Genomic DNA, 12,566 nt, shown 5'->3' with positions numbered 1-12,566 from the left:
CCTTAAAATGAATTCATTTTATCTTATCCCAATCTATTATCTTCTGATACCCTTGAGAAATTTGTAAAAATCTATGAAACTTGTTTTATAATAAGTAGTATAGTCATAAGTATTATGACTTAAAATTAATTCATTTTATCTAGGATAAGATAATTAATTATCTTCTGATACCCTTGAGAAATTCTTAAAAATCTATGAAACTTATTTTATAATAGGTAGTATAGTAGTATACTTATGTATTATGACTTAAAATTAATTCATTTAATCTTATCCTATTTAATTATCTTCTAATACCCTTGATAAATTCTTAAAAATCTATGAAACTTGTTTTGTAATAGGTAGTTATAGTAATCATAAGTATTATGACTCTTGGTCCACTACAACTTCATGGCTCAGATGCTCGAAGCGCTCTTCTATCAGCTGACTAGCGAGGCAATCTCCGCACAGATTTAGGTGACAATAGCAGCTGTTGCAACGCCATTGCGTCCTGGTCACAGACGCCTCCTCGCATTCGGCGCACTTGGGAGCCAGCAGGTCGGGCTCATAGCCATTCTCGCCCTGTTGTTTCTCTTCCTGAATGGCAGTTAGAAGTTTCAAGCGCAGTTCCTGCTTCCGCTTGGCCTCCGCATCCAGATCGGCGTCCACGTACTCGATTTTGACCTGCGACGATGCCGGCATGAGGAGCATCTCGTTGGCCGGCGATTGGACCCGCAGGTCATCCAATGTGCAATCATCCTCCGGCATTTGCAGCGATATATTCTGGGCAGGAAAGAATGTTGACTTGCGTAAGTGCACCTTCGGTTTACTTAATCCTGGACGTCGATGCTTGGGAATTCGACCTGGTACTGGCATGCCGGCATCGTGCAGCTTTTGGAAGTACTTCTGGACGCGACTAAAGACCTGCTGGGCCGTTCGGTTGCCCAAGGCCTTGGCTATCTTGCCGAATCGTCGCATTTCCACTTCCTCCGGCGGATACTGGATGAGCAGCTTCTCCAAGCGGCGCTGCTCCTCGTTGGTCCACAGGCGATTGAAGTTCTCCGACCGGCCGTTGCTCCTATCCTTCATCTCGTCCGGTGGATGTGTCCACGAAGGAGCGTCCGCCGGCGTCTCATTGAGGGCACTTCCTTCATCATTGCCGATCAATGTGGGCAACTCGGGCAGCACAGCGGTGGTTATATAGTTATCCGCTATCAAGGGCTCGTTGTTTTGTAGCTTGTCCAGCATCAGTTGCGGATTATCCATGTAGACTTTCTTGGTGGCCTCCAGTTCGTCGATTTGCTGATGGACACGGATCCTTTGGGCCTGCAGCACGGCCATGGTGCGCAACAGGTTGGCATAGCACTCGTTGCCACGAAGGGCCAGGTGCTCGGTCTCAAAGTGGAATACATCTTCCTCGTCCGGCGATGAAGCAGCTTCCATCTTCTTAGCAAATAGTTAACGCCGTTTAAGGTACAAGTTTTGTTTACAATTTGCTACAAAAGTGTGAGCAATCAAAGGGCTGAATTTACGAACATATGTGAGGCATGGGCGTAGGGGAAGGGGTTATAATATAAGATTTTAAAAATAAAGTAAAATTAGATACCTTAAATTTAATTTTCTCCTCTTTACCACTATTTTAATATAATTTTATTAACTAAATTTTAGTTTATTTTGCTTTACGCCCTGATCCCCCTTAAATTCCTTTTTAACAACGCTCCTTTCTTAGAGATGGAACCGCGATAAAAACAAAGCCGTTATCGAAATTTGGCAAGCAATCGATCTTGGATCGTTATCAGCTGTTATCCGCTGAGAGGAAGAAGAAGCGGCATACGTAACTTTTATTTACAACTTTTAGCCATGAAAATTCCACCAATTCGCTCACTCGCTTGGCTAACAACAAAGGTGAATCCACGAAAAATATTCCCACTTAACTAGAAGCTAATCTTTTGCAAACTAACAGCGCACGGCGGTCACAAACGCCGGCAACCAGGTGCGAATTGTGGAGGTGGGACCACGGGATGGCCTCCAGAACGAACCCAAACTGCTGCCGGCAGCCACCAAAATCGAGCTGATCAATCAGTTGTCCCAAACAGGACTGCGGACCATAGAGGCCACCAGTTTCGTGAGTCCCAAATGGGTGCCTCAGATGGGCGACAACGCAGAGGTGCTGAAAGGAATCCGCAAGGTGGCCGGAATCAGCTATCCAGTGCTCACGCCGAATCTCAAGGGATTCGAGAGTGCCCTGCAGGCTGGAGCCGAGGAAGTGGCGGTCTTTGGAGCCGCCTCGGATGCATTTTCCCAGAAGAACGTTAACTGCACGGCAGCAGAGGCCATCGAACGCTTTAGGCCAGTTCTAAAGGCAGCCGAAAAGCATGGAGTGCGTGTCCGAGGCTATGTTTCCACCGTGGTCGGCTGCCCGTACGAAGGAGCCGTTGCACCGCGAGCCGTGGTCAAAGTGGTGGAGGCCCTGCTCGAAATGGGCTGCTACGAGATCTCCCTGGGCGACACCATCGGCGTGGGAACGCCAGGCTCCATGCGCCGTATGCTGGACGAGGTGACCAAGGTCGTGCTGGCTAAAAATCTGGCTGTGCACTGCCACGACACTTACGGCCAGGCGCTGAGCAACATACTGGTCTCCCTGGACTACGGCATTCGGGTGGTGGACTCCTCGGTTTCCGGCCTGGGCGGTTGCCCCTATGCCAAGGGAGCCTCTGGCAATGCGGCCACAGAGGATGTGGTCTACTTGCTGCACGGCATGGGCCTCGATACAGGCGTTAACCTGGAAAAACTCATCCAAGTCGGCCGGTTTATCTGCAACGAACTGGGCAGGCCCTCCGAGTCCAAGGTTAATCGTGCCTGGAAGGGTCCTCAGCCGCGAAACCAGTGATCTGATATCTGATTTTACGTAACGAAAACGAAGGCATTTACTAGCACTAATTATACAATACATTTATTATCGTTGCAATATTAACGCTAAGAGAGTGGAATATTTTTTAAGGGCCTTCCAAATTTCTGGGAGTCTTGTCTTGCCATGTTCGTCCGTAGCCATGTTCAAAAACTACTAAAGTTTATTGGGCAACTTTGCTCTACTCATCAATACCTAATAAACTCTGCAAAGTTTGTAAAAATCGGACTGTCCAATCAAAAGTTATGGGTAATCTTAGATACTTGTCTTCCCATGTTCGTCCGCTATTTTCAGATATAAGCGCGATTTTCTCAAAAACTACAATAGATAGAAAGAAAGTTTATTTAGCAACTTTGTTCTACTCATCAATACCAGAAATCTTTTCTCCTTGATTCTGAAATCTGATTTTACGAAACGAAAACGCAGGCATTTACTAGCACTAATTATACAATACATTTATTATCGTTGCAATATTAACGCTAAGAGAGTGGGATTATTTTTAATGGGCCTTTAAAATTTCTGGGCATCTCTTATCGTGTACAAGGACACATCCCCTGAGGCGAGCGACAGATCAGCCAGGCTCTGATTGGCGCGACGTGGGATGTGCGATGAGGACGGATTGCGCGTGGCCTCGCCGGCCATTTTCATTTTGCCATCGTGACGCAGGACAGTGGGTTCCACGGCCGAGTTAAGATATTTCTGAATCTTCGGGACCTTGGGCATGGGCACAGGAGTACGCTCATCCACCACCTGTAAAGATAAATATAAGTATCATTCTTGGACAGCAAATCAAAGTTAAGTTTGAACTAGATGATGAAATTTCTGATTCGTTTAATTCAATTCTATGTGAAATAAATTGAATGTTCTTCAAAATCATTTCGAATTGAATGAATGAATCAATAATTTTTATGAACTTTTTGTGCTTTCTTTAAGAAACAAGAATTGAAAATTTTTAACAAATCAATGTTAACTGCATAGTAAATAAAATTCAGGCAGATTTAATCACAAAATTATGGCCCTTTCTTCTTCTAAATAAATTTTCGTTTGAATTATTTCGGAATTCTTGCCATTCATTTATTTAATTCTACTAACCTCAAAAGTCAAATTTATTCAATTCTTTTAAACTCTAAATTCTAATTAATTCATTCATATAAAACAAAAGTTTCAAAATAATTCATTAAATCCATTCATGCAGGGCTTTAATTTGAACTTACATGCTTTATCTCCGAGGATATGTATGCCTTTTTGGGAAGCAGATGAGCAGTGGAATCGATGCTTTTAATCCCTAGCCACTCCGATTCACCCGCCTTGAATGTTCCCGCCTTCTCGGTGAAATCCAGCTTCCGCTGACACAAACGGGACTCCTGTTCCAGCTCACAGATGGCCAGGGTGGATAGCATATCAGTGTTGGTTGGACGGATGGTGGACATCAGCGGAGCAGTGCCAGATTTCTGGGTGTACGCGCGAATGGGACTGACAATGTTGGCGTAGGGCTGCTTTATCTGCATCTGGCGACGTTGTGGAATGCCCGAGTTGGCACCAAAGAACTTCTTCCTGGTCCACTCCATGCTGAGATCGACCTTGGGTGGCTGTTTGCCCTTGCTGGGCGAAGCTGCCACAGTTTGCGGCTTGTTTGAGACGCGCAGTGGTAAAGATGGCTGCAAGACAGCCGGCGATTTTGGCTTTTGCTTCGGTGAAATCACAAACGTATTCTGTTTGGCCAGCACTGGGCTTTTAGGTTTGGCGGCAACAGATGATGAAGCTCCACCGGACATGTACTCCATGCCCTTTTGCATCATGTATTGCATCTCCTCCATGGTATCATTGAAATGCAACGAGTTTTCCTTGTTCTCAAGACTCTCGTCCGCCTTTTCCGGTTGATTTTGATCTTTCGGGTGGACTGATGACACACGAGAGGTGTCTTCTAGTTTCACCTCCGATACAAGCTGCACCTCCTCATCGTCGGAGGAGGATAGCTCTATTATAGTATCCTCTACATCATCCAACTGCTCCTCGTCCTCTTCCACCTGCTCTTTCTCCTTTGAAAGCGAAGCCAGCTCACGTAGACTCCCATGAAGATCGCTCAGAAGCTCTAGTTCTTCTCCCTTCGACATTCCCGGTGGCTTGGCCTTGGCAATTGCCGCATAGAACCGATCATCGACGTTCAGGAGGGTTCCGCTTAGAGAACTATCCGTGGCTGTTTCGTAACAACTGGAGGCATTCGTCTTCAGTGTGCGAGCGCTTTGGAAGCTCATGTGGGATGAAACATCGGACTCCAGTTCATTGTCCTCGATGATGGTGGAGGGACGGAGCAGTCCCACCATTTTAACAGGCGAAACCCTGGCCTTTTGCTCCAATCCTGAGCCAGAGGCAGACTCATCGATCACGGCCATAGTGTTGTCCCAGAAACGAGAGGGTGCTTCAACATCCTCCAACTGGGTGCACTCCACACCCTTGACGGGACTCTCGTTCTCCAGCAGGTCGTCGCCGTCATCGGTGCCCACCGCCTCGAGCATGCGACGCAGTGCATCGATCTCCTTCTGATCATCGGTGCTGCGATCCTTGGTCCTGGACATCAACTGGCTTCGCTCCTCGCTGTGCAGGTACTGAAACAGAGTGCTGTCCGGATCGGAGCCCGTCTTATCGCACATTCGCTCGAAGGCACTGAAGCTATCATCACCGGCGTCCAAATCCCCCAAGGAGGCTGCCTCGTACATGGTATCCTCGCTGAGACTGAAGGTCTTTTGACTGCCGGAATGGAGAGACGGCAATTTCTTCGCTTTTCCCTTGAGATCCTCATCGAGCACCAGACTGAAACGCATTCCCTTCGATTCGTCCATCTTCACGGGTTTCGGCGGCAAGCTGAAAGTTAAAACTGTGAGTTTCCTCAAATAAAACTTCTAAGTGCTATATATTCGGACTATTTTACTATCATTTTTGACATGCAGGCATTCAAAAAGGGTGTCTAAATGTCTATGGAATCGAACACTAGTGCAACACTATATCCAAGGGAAGGATTGGGAGGTCGTATTTACCGCTCTGTCATGAGAATCTGGCGTAGTTTCAGACGCCATTCGTCAGTGTTTTGGAGTTTCTTAGTCCCAGACATAGCGTTTCTCTCTTTAAGGCCCCAGATCGCGTGTGTGTGCGTGTGTCCTGGGTGCACAACTTCAGTAAATATGTATGAATATTTGCACAATTTGCACGAATTGCCTATAGTTCAAAGCGTTTAGAGTTTGGTCCACTTAATCACCTACCTTCTGGCGATGATTTCGACGTCGCACTTTATTTAATCTCAACGAATTCTTTAATTTTTACGCACACACTATTTCTCGATCGAACTCTTCACAACACGCTCATTTATCGCGATCGACGCGCCTTGGCAGACGTTTTTTTCAAACTAAGCAGAGTGCCCGTTTTTTCAGTGGGGTATTCCTTTGATATTCGACAATGAAAAATTTTTATTTGGCGTAGGTCCATTTTAAATACGAAGATATTTATATATGAATATTCATAACGACATTTAAGAAACTCAATTAAGAAACATTATTACTAGAGTAAATAACTAAATTATTTAATATTCAAAAATGATTTAAAAATTTAAATACTTGTAGATTCTAAGCTTAATAATAGGGGGATTCCCTAAACTGTTGAATTGCTGAATTGTTGAAAATTCAACAAAAAATTTCAGCAATTAAGGGAACGACCCAAAATGGTTCCTGTTGAATTTTCAAACAGCTGTTATTTGTTGAAAAATTTCACGGAACTTAAAGCATGTAAAATTTGATTTATTATTGCTAGTAACTGTCTAAAAGTGTTACCAAGGTAAAAAGAACCACAAATATGCTTTCTAAGTTGATTTTAAAATAAATAATGCGTACTGGTGATACTAAAATGTTACAGAGTTGCCACGACTTTTAAAAAAAGGTGACAACTCTGGTTTTTCAGCAATTCAACAAAATTTTCAGAGCCTCGAGGCTGTTGAATTGCTGAAATTTCTGAAAGTTGACTTTGTATGGAACAGCTGATTAACAGCTGACCAAAATTCAACAATTCAGCAATTCAAAAGTTTAGGGAATCCCCCTAATTAAAATTTAAAAAAATTTAACTCCTCCTTTTGGTATATTTTGTAGGTTAAAAGGCCTCTACGGTCACACTAGAGGCTATGCAATTTCCAAATTATGCCGGTGTGAAAGATAACAAACATAGTGCGTTCGGGGAAAGTACTTGAATTACGTTTGAAAATTTAAAGTAGCCGACAGCACAAAATGAACGCACTGCGTCACACGATATCCCTGGTATCGCTGGGCACCTTCCAACTGATCCGCCGGACGAGGGGCCAGCATGTTAGGGGCTTTCTTCTCGGCACCGGACTGGGCCTGGCCAGCTTTTCGGCGGTCACGTACGCACATTCCGCCGAGGCGGTCAACCCAAAGGTCAAGGGGCCGCAGTTGGACACCTCACGGTTCATGGCCGAGCCCATTACGGACTCGAAGGCCCTGCTGGAGGACAAGGACAACATGCGCCATCGCATGGAGCTGCTGATCATGGAGATCCAGGCGGAATTCTGTCGCGCCCTGGAGGCGGAGGAGAATTGCGGCCAGAAGTTCAAGGTGGACCGCTGGGAGCGCTCCGAGGGCGGTGGCGGCATCACGTGCGTCCTGCAGGACGGCGATGTCTTCGAGAAGGCGGGCGTGAATATATCCGTGGTCACCGGCTCCCTGCCACCGGCTGCAGTGCAGCAGATGCGGGCGCGCGGCAAGAACCTGAAAGAGGGCGCCGCCCTGCCCTTCTTCGCCAGCGGCGTAAGTGCCGTGATCCATCCGCGGAATCCCCATGTCCCGACCATCCACTTCAACTACCGCTACTTCGAGGTGGAGACGGCCAAGGGCGAGAAGCAGTGGTGGTTCGGCGGCGGCACGGATCTGACGCCCTATTACCTCTGCGAGAAGGACGCCAGCCACTTCCACCAGACTTTGAAGTCCGCCTGCGACGAGCATGATGCTACCTACTATCCGCGCTTTAAGAAGTGGTGCGATGACTACTTCCGCATCAAGCACCGCAACGAGAGCCGCGGCATCGGCGGCATCTTTTTCGACGACATCGATACGCCCAACGAGGAGGCGGCCTTCAACTTTGTGTCCAGCTGCGCCAAGGCTGTGATTCCCTCCTACATGCCGCTGGTGCGGAAGCACAAGAACCGGGAGTACGGCAATAACGAGCGACAGTGGCAGCTTCTCCGCCGCGGACGCTACGTGGAGTTCAACCTGATCTACGATCGCGGCACCAAGTTTGGTCTCTATACGCCCGGAGCGCGGTACGAGAGCATCCTGATGTCCCTGCCCCTGCACGCCCGCTGGGAGTACATGCACGAACCCACGGCCAAGTCCGAGGAGGGCAAGCTGATGAAGGTGCTGAAGAATCCCAAGGAGTGGGTCTAACCTAGGGTTCTGTTTTTAATTATTCTTAAGCGGGAATCGGTGCCTTTCACACTCTTTTTAAAGCTCAATGTGTACATATTTTAATCGTTGTTGCAAATAAACATGACAGAATGTTAATGTTTCGTTAAGATTTCATAACTTTATAATTTATGCCATTTCATTTGGAGTTTACAAATAAAGTTACATAGATACATACACAATAAGCATGACTAATATTAAAAGGCTTATGGTGAAAATGATTAGATGTCATAATTGCTATCAGTACACAAGCGGTACCTCATGTAACTACAATAGCGGTTTTGATTTGTAAAGGGATCCCATAGGATGTTATACTACATTTTATACATTTTCCTTATAAATTGATAATTTAGCGCTTATCTAGAGTCAAATAAAGTCGACCTTAGGAACTAATACATAAATCAGGGGACGTAACTTTTATAAGTTTTATTTTAAAAATCACACTTTAACAGTTATTTTCTGATTTGTAAAGTAAAACTCAAAGAATAACTGTTATTTTTTGAGTTTTATAATAAAAGTTGACAAATAACAGTTATTCGTCGTGATCAAAATAAAACTCAAACTTGATTTATGGCGATTTTGTGGGTAAACAAAATTTTAAAAAAATATAGGTATAAAATATGCGCGGTTGCCTTTTTTAACAAATTTTGAGTAAGTTATAAAAAGCACGGGTATTATGTTTTTTTTAATTATTTCATTTTTTCAAAAATGTCAAGGGAATAACTGTTATTCATAAAAATCAAAAAATAACAGTTATTTTTTGAGTTTTATTATAAAAATCAAAAAATAAAAATCATTACGGATTTGTAAACTACAATGGCTAATAAAAATTGTGGTGTATTTAAAAAATGTTTAGGACCCTTCTAAGTGCGTGATTTTTTTGTATGAAAAATTTACAATAACAGTTATTTTCGTTCCCTGACATAAATATCTCGAAAATTAGTAGGGTGAACCAATAACTAAAATCAACAAACAAAAATGTACAATATTTAAAAAACAAATATTTTTCGCGGAGTTTAGTAAAACTTTCTGAACTTGCAGATCAAAATTAAAAAACCAATTTCATTTATGAAAACTTAAAAAAAATTTTTTTTTTACTTTCACATCTGAAAATTTTTTTTTTATATTTTTGAAAGGGTAAGAATGTGTGTATGTATACCATAATTCTTTGTACCCAACTGTACCTCTAAAAACTCAGCCCCATTCATGGTATACATACACAATCGCCATGTAGTCTCAGCTGGCTCAAACATACATGGTACGTGATACGAGCTGTCAATTTTGAGGTTATACCTATTTCTATGCCCTTTTCCCCCAGAAGGTTCCATAAAATGACGTCATTGACAATATTCGAGCATTGAGGTTATGTTTTCCCAGACTCTGCAGATTCGCCGGTGTACATACGATGTACTTTTCCCGCAAATTCCCTGAGCCCCGCTGTGTATGTATACCAAATTGCACGCACACACGCGCACTCAACCCAGTCCTGCTCGCACACACACACGCGTGCGATGCAAATGCATGTGCGTATGTGTGCGGAAGAGGGACACATGAAGCGGGAAATTCGCGCCGGCTTTTCAGGGTAGAAAAAAAGAACACAAGCCCCGATCGGCCAGGCAATGAAACAGCCTCTAGATATAGTTTATAAAATGCTTTATTTATAATTTTTGTTGTCTGCAATAGTTTTTCTTTGTTTTTATGGTCGTGTTTCCCATACAGACTCAATCTACAGTTGTACTAAACGCACTCTTGTTTCAATTACTGCTTCTTACTGCCTGTTTGGTTGGTTTCTTCTTCATATTGTGTATAGTTGTTGATTCTTTTTGTATTTTCTCGTTTGTTTGTTAGTTATAAAGGTTTGAGGGTATCTAGCTTAACTAAGTAATTTTAAAGAGCGCCGCCGGTCTGCTGCTGGTAGACCTCGATGGTGTCGCCCTCCTCCATCTCCAGCGAGGTCGGAGTGTCGTTCTCGTTGATGGGCTGTCCGTCGAAGCGGAAGCGCACCACCTGCATGGAGAGTCCGGCCCGGTCGCAGTAGGCGTTCATCAGCTTGCGCAAGGGTGTGTGCTTCTTGATCTTGAACTGGACAACGGCGTTGTCCTGGCCCAGGACCTTCAAGTTGATGTGCTCGGTTTCGCCGCCTTTCTTTTCGTCAGACATGTTGATTTTTTTCTTTCGTCGTTTCTCGTCGCTGCTGCTGAGTGGTCAAAGAAGTTTTTTTTGCGGTGCGTCGAATGCCGGGCGTGCTGTACGAGAAACGAGACAAAATGCCGCAAATAAACACGCGAAAATTAGTAAACCGTGTGCGTAGAGTGTTCACAGGGCCGCCGGGCAGCCGCCAAACGCGAAATGATGCGAAAATTTACCTAATTCTCTGGTAGTTAGATGCTAGCCGATGCCTGAAATTTTCCACAAGCGGCTTCCTTTTGCTTTCTGCTACAGCTACACGCCAAAAAAAATCAGAGGTGGCACCAAACTCGATGTTGACGCGCCGCTATCGATGTGTCCCGTTATCGATGTTTTCCGGCACCCATCGACTAATGTCACTGTTTTCTCCGTCACGGTTTATAAAAAAAATTAAATATTCCTTTACCTACTAATTAAATCAGATTCTTAAAATGTGTGTTTTAAATGTAATATGTTAAGGAAAAAATTTGGTTTTTTTTAATATGGGTTTCTACCTAATTGGAGGGTTCACCAGAAAAACATGATAACTGATCAGTGATCACTAATAAACTCCGCATTGGACACTTGTAAGTGACTTGCGTTGTTTATACATTTTTTGCAACCAAAACCCCGTTGGCTGGAAGATTTTTTTGTAACATTACTGATATAAATGACCATATATCAGGGCTACATAACTTTTTTTATTTACTAGAATACAATACTGGTCCGATTTTTTAAAATCGAACAAGTTCAGTAAGAAATATGTGTGCTAGACAGAGACGGAAAGATATACATACATTACAGTGCCGTGCCAACAAATTGGTAGCATAAATATCCGATAAATCGATACTATCGCGAGTGACCCACCCATCTCTAACCTAGTTGGTATATATATATTTGGGCGGTTAATTTTTTTGATTTTGAAATCGATGGTTTTCTTTTTTTAATTTTTTCTATTTTTGAGTAAGGAGAGTTATTTGATAAATTCTTAGTTTTTTAACTTCAGAAAGCTTACATATAAGCACTTATACCTATTAGATTAAAATCTAAACAGGTAAAATACATAAACAGGTAAAAATAAAACAAGTTTTATGTTTTTCAAGACGAAAAAGGCTGTTTATTAGTTGATAAAATCTTAATGTGACATCAACGCTTGACCTATTTCCTTTATTTTATTTTTTAATTTAAAAGGTGCCTAACTACACGATTGTTTTTCCCCCATAAGTCCAAGATACACCAAGTTAATTGCGTGGGTCCTGTCTGCCAAACAATACAAAAAAATAAATGTCGCCCCCACAATTTAGTCAGTGTCCGCAACCCAAAAAAGGGTCAAAATAGTTCCAAAACCCCTCACCTAGCCAGTCATTACCAGTTACCAAAAGCAAACCTTTGTGGAGTTTTCTTTTCTATGCGAGTTTCCGCCGCCTGTTCCTCTTCAGTACGATAACAATCAGCTCAACGTACATGAAAAGATCGAAATGGTAAATTGGTTACAGACGTAATGGATAAGTAGATTGCCACAGACCCAACAGAGCAGTTCGCAATGTGTACCAAACAGAGGAAAGCTCGAGCACTTCTTACCGGGGGAAACTTACATAGCCTGGTTTTTTGTTACTCAGAAGGTCTTAAGAATTTAGCCCGACTCAATGGAACTTACACACCACACAACAGGCAACCCAGAGGAAAATATCGGTAGCTGTCTCGATTCTAGAGCGGTCCTAGAACGGTAGACGCATGGATTAGTGAGGTTTGTGCGTAGACCAAATTACCTGATGTGGGCTTGGAATATTGGACTTGGGCTTTGGCTTTGGCTACGAATTCTTGCGGAACTAATTAACGTTTTGGATTTCTGTTCGATTGAATACTTATGCTTTTGCTTTTGCTTGCACGCTAGTCAGAGTCAGATTTTCAATTGATTGAAAACTGCAAGAAACAGAGAAAAGAAAGGCACGGGTTAGTGCAAGGGTTTGTGTTCAAGTTGCGTTTTTTTTTTTTGAGAGCTTAAGAGCTAGGTGAGTAAGAAAATCCCAGGAACCACCAAGGGATAATACCATATT

General features: G+C 43.5%; 5 protein-coding genes across 6 annotated transcripts; 2 read left to right on the top strand and 3 right to left on the bottom strand.

The window, feature by feature from the left end:
* Positions 1 to 38: 38 nt before the first annotated feature.
* On the bottom strand, positions 39 to 1,604 carry Atac1 (Ada2a-containing complex component 1). The gene has a single exon (XM_017138577.3). It carries the CDS (start codon positions 1,417 to 1,419, stop codon positions 361 to 363), a length of 1,059 nt encoding a protein of 352 aa, XP_016994066.2. The 5' UTR covers positions 1,420 to 1,604; the 3' UTR covers positions 39 to 360.
* A 137-nt stretch (positions 1,605 to 1,741) lies between these two features.
* Hmgcl (hydroxymethylglutaryl-CoA lyase) lies at positions 1,742 to 3,181 on the top strand. The gene is made up of 2 exons (XM_017138624.3): positions 1,742 to 1,881; positions 1,940 to 3,181. The coding sequence occupies exons 1-2, from the start codon at positions 1,837 to 1,839 to the stop codon at positions 2,864 to 2,866; spliced, it is 972 nt and encodes a 323-aa protein (XP_016994113.2). The 5' UTR covers positions 1,742 to 1,836; the 3' UTR covers positions 2,867 to 3,181.
* Positions 3,182 to 3,313: 132 nt separating this feature from the next.
* On the bottom strand, positions 3,314 to 6,287 carry sip2 (septin interacting protein 2). Of its 2 annotated transcripts, none has more exons than XM_070219580.1 (3): positions 6,142 to 6,287; positions 4,099 to 5,746; positions 3,314 to 3,634 (listed from the first exon to the last, which is right to left on the bottom strand). In XM_070219580.1, the coding sequence occupies exons 2-3, from the start codon at positions 5,722 to 5,724 to the stop codon at positions 3,395 to 3,397; spliced, it is 1,866 nt and encodes a 621-aa protein (XP_070075681.1). In that variant the 5' UTR covers positions 5,725 to 5,746; positions 6,142 to 6,287; the 3' UTR covers positions 3,314 to 3,394. The 2 variants fall into 2 exon arrangements, with proteins under 2 accessions (XP_070075681.1, XP_044250844.1); XM_044394909.2 differs by lacking the exon at positions 6,142 to 6,287 and adding an exon at positions 5,920 to 6,052.
* A 758-nt stretch (positions 6,288 to 7,045) lies between these two features.
* Positions 7,046 to 8,453, top strand: Coprox (oxygen-dependent coproporphyrinogen-III oxidase). The gene has a single exon (XM_017138638.3). It carries the CDS (start codon positions 7,153 to 7,155, stop codon positions 8,323 to 8,325), a length of 1,173 nt encoding a protein of 390 aa, XP_016994127.2. The 5' UTR covers positions 7,046 to 7,152; the 3' UTR covers positions 8,326 to 8,453.
* A 1,526-nt stretch (positions 8,454 to 9,979) lies between these two features.
* Positions 9,980 to 10,862, bottom strand: Sumo (Small ubiquitin like modifier). Its single transcript, XM_017138576.3, has 2 exons — positions 10,710 to 10,862; positions 9,980 to 10,589 (listed from the first exon to the last, which is right to left on the bottom strand). Exon 2 carries the CDS (start codon positions 10,501 to 10,503, stop codon positions 10,231 to 10,233), a length of 273 nt encoding a protein of 90 aa, XP_016994065.1. The 5' UTR covers positions 10,504 to 10,589; positions 10,710 to 10,862; the 3' UTR covers positions 9,980 to 10,230.
* Positions 10,863 to 12,566: the final 1,704 nt, after the last annotated feature.

Source organism: Drosophila takahashii, chromosome 2L, assembly GCF_030179915.1.
Source record: "Drosophila takahashii strain IR98-3 E-12201 chromosome 2L, DtakHiC1v2, whole genome shotgun sequence".
Lineage (NCBI taxonomy): Eukaryota > Metazoa > Arthropoda > Insecta > Diptera > Drosophilidae > Drosophila > Drosophila takahashii.
This window is presented reverse-complemented; position numbering and strand designations above follow the sequence as displayed.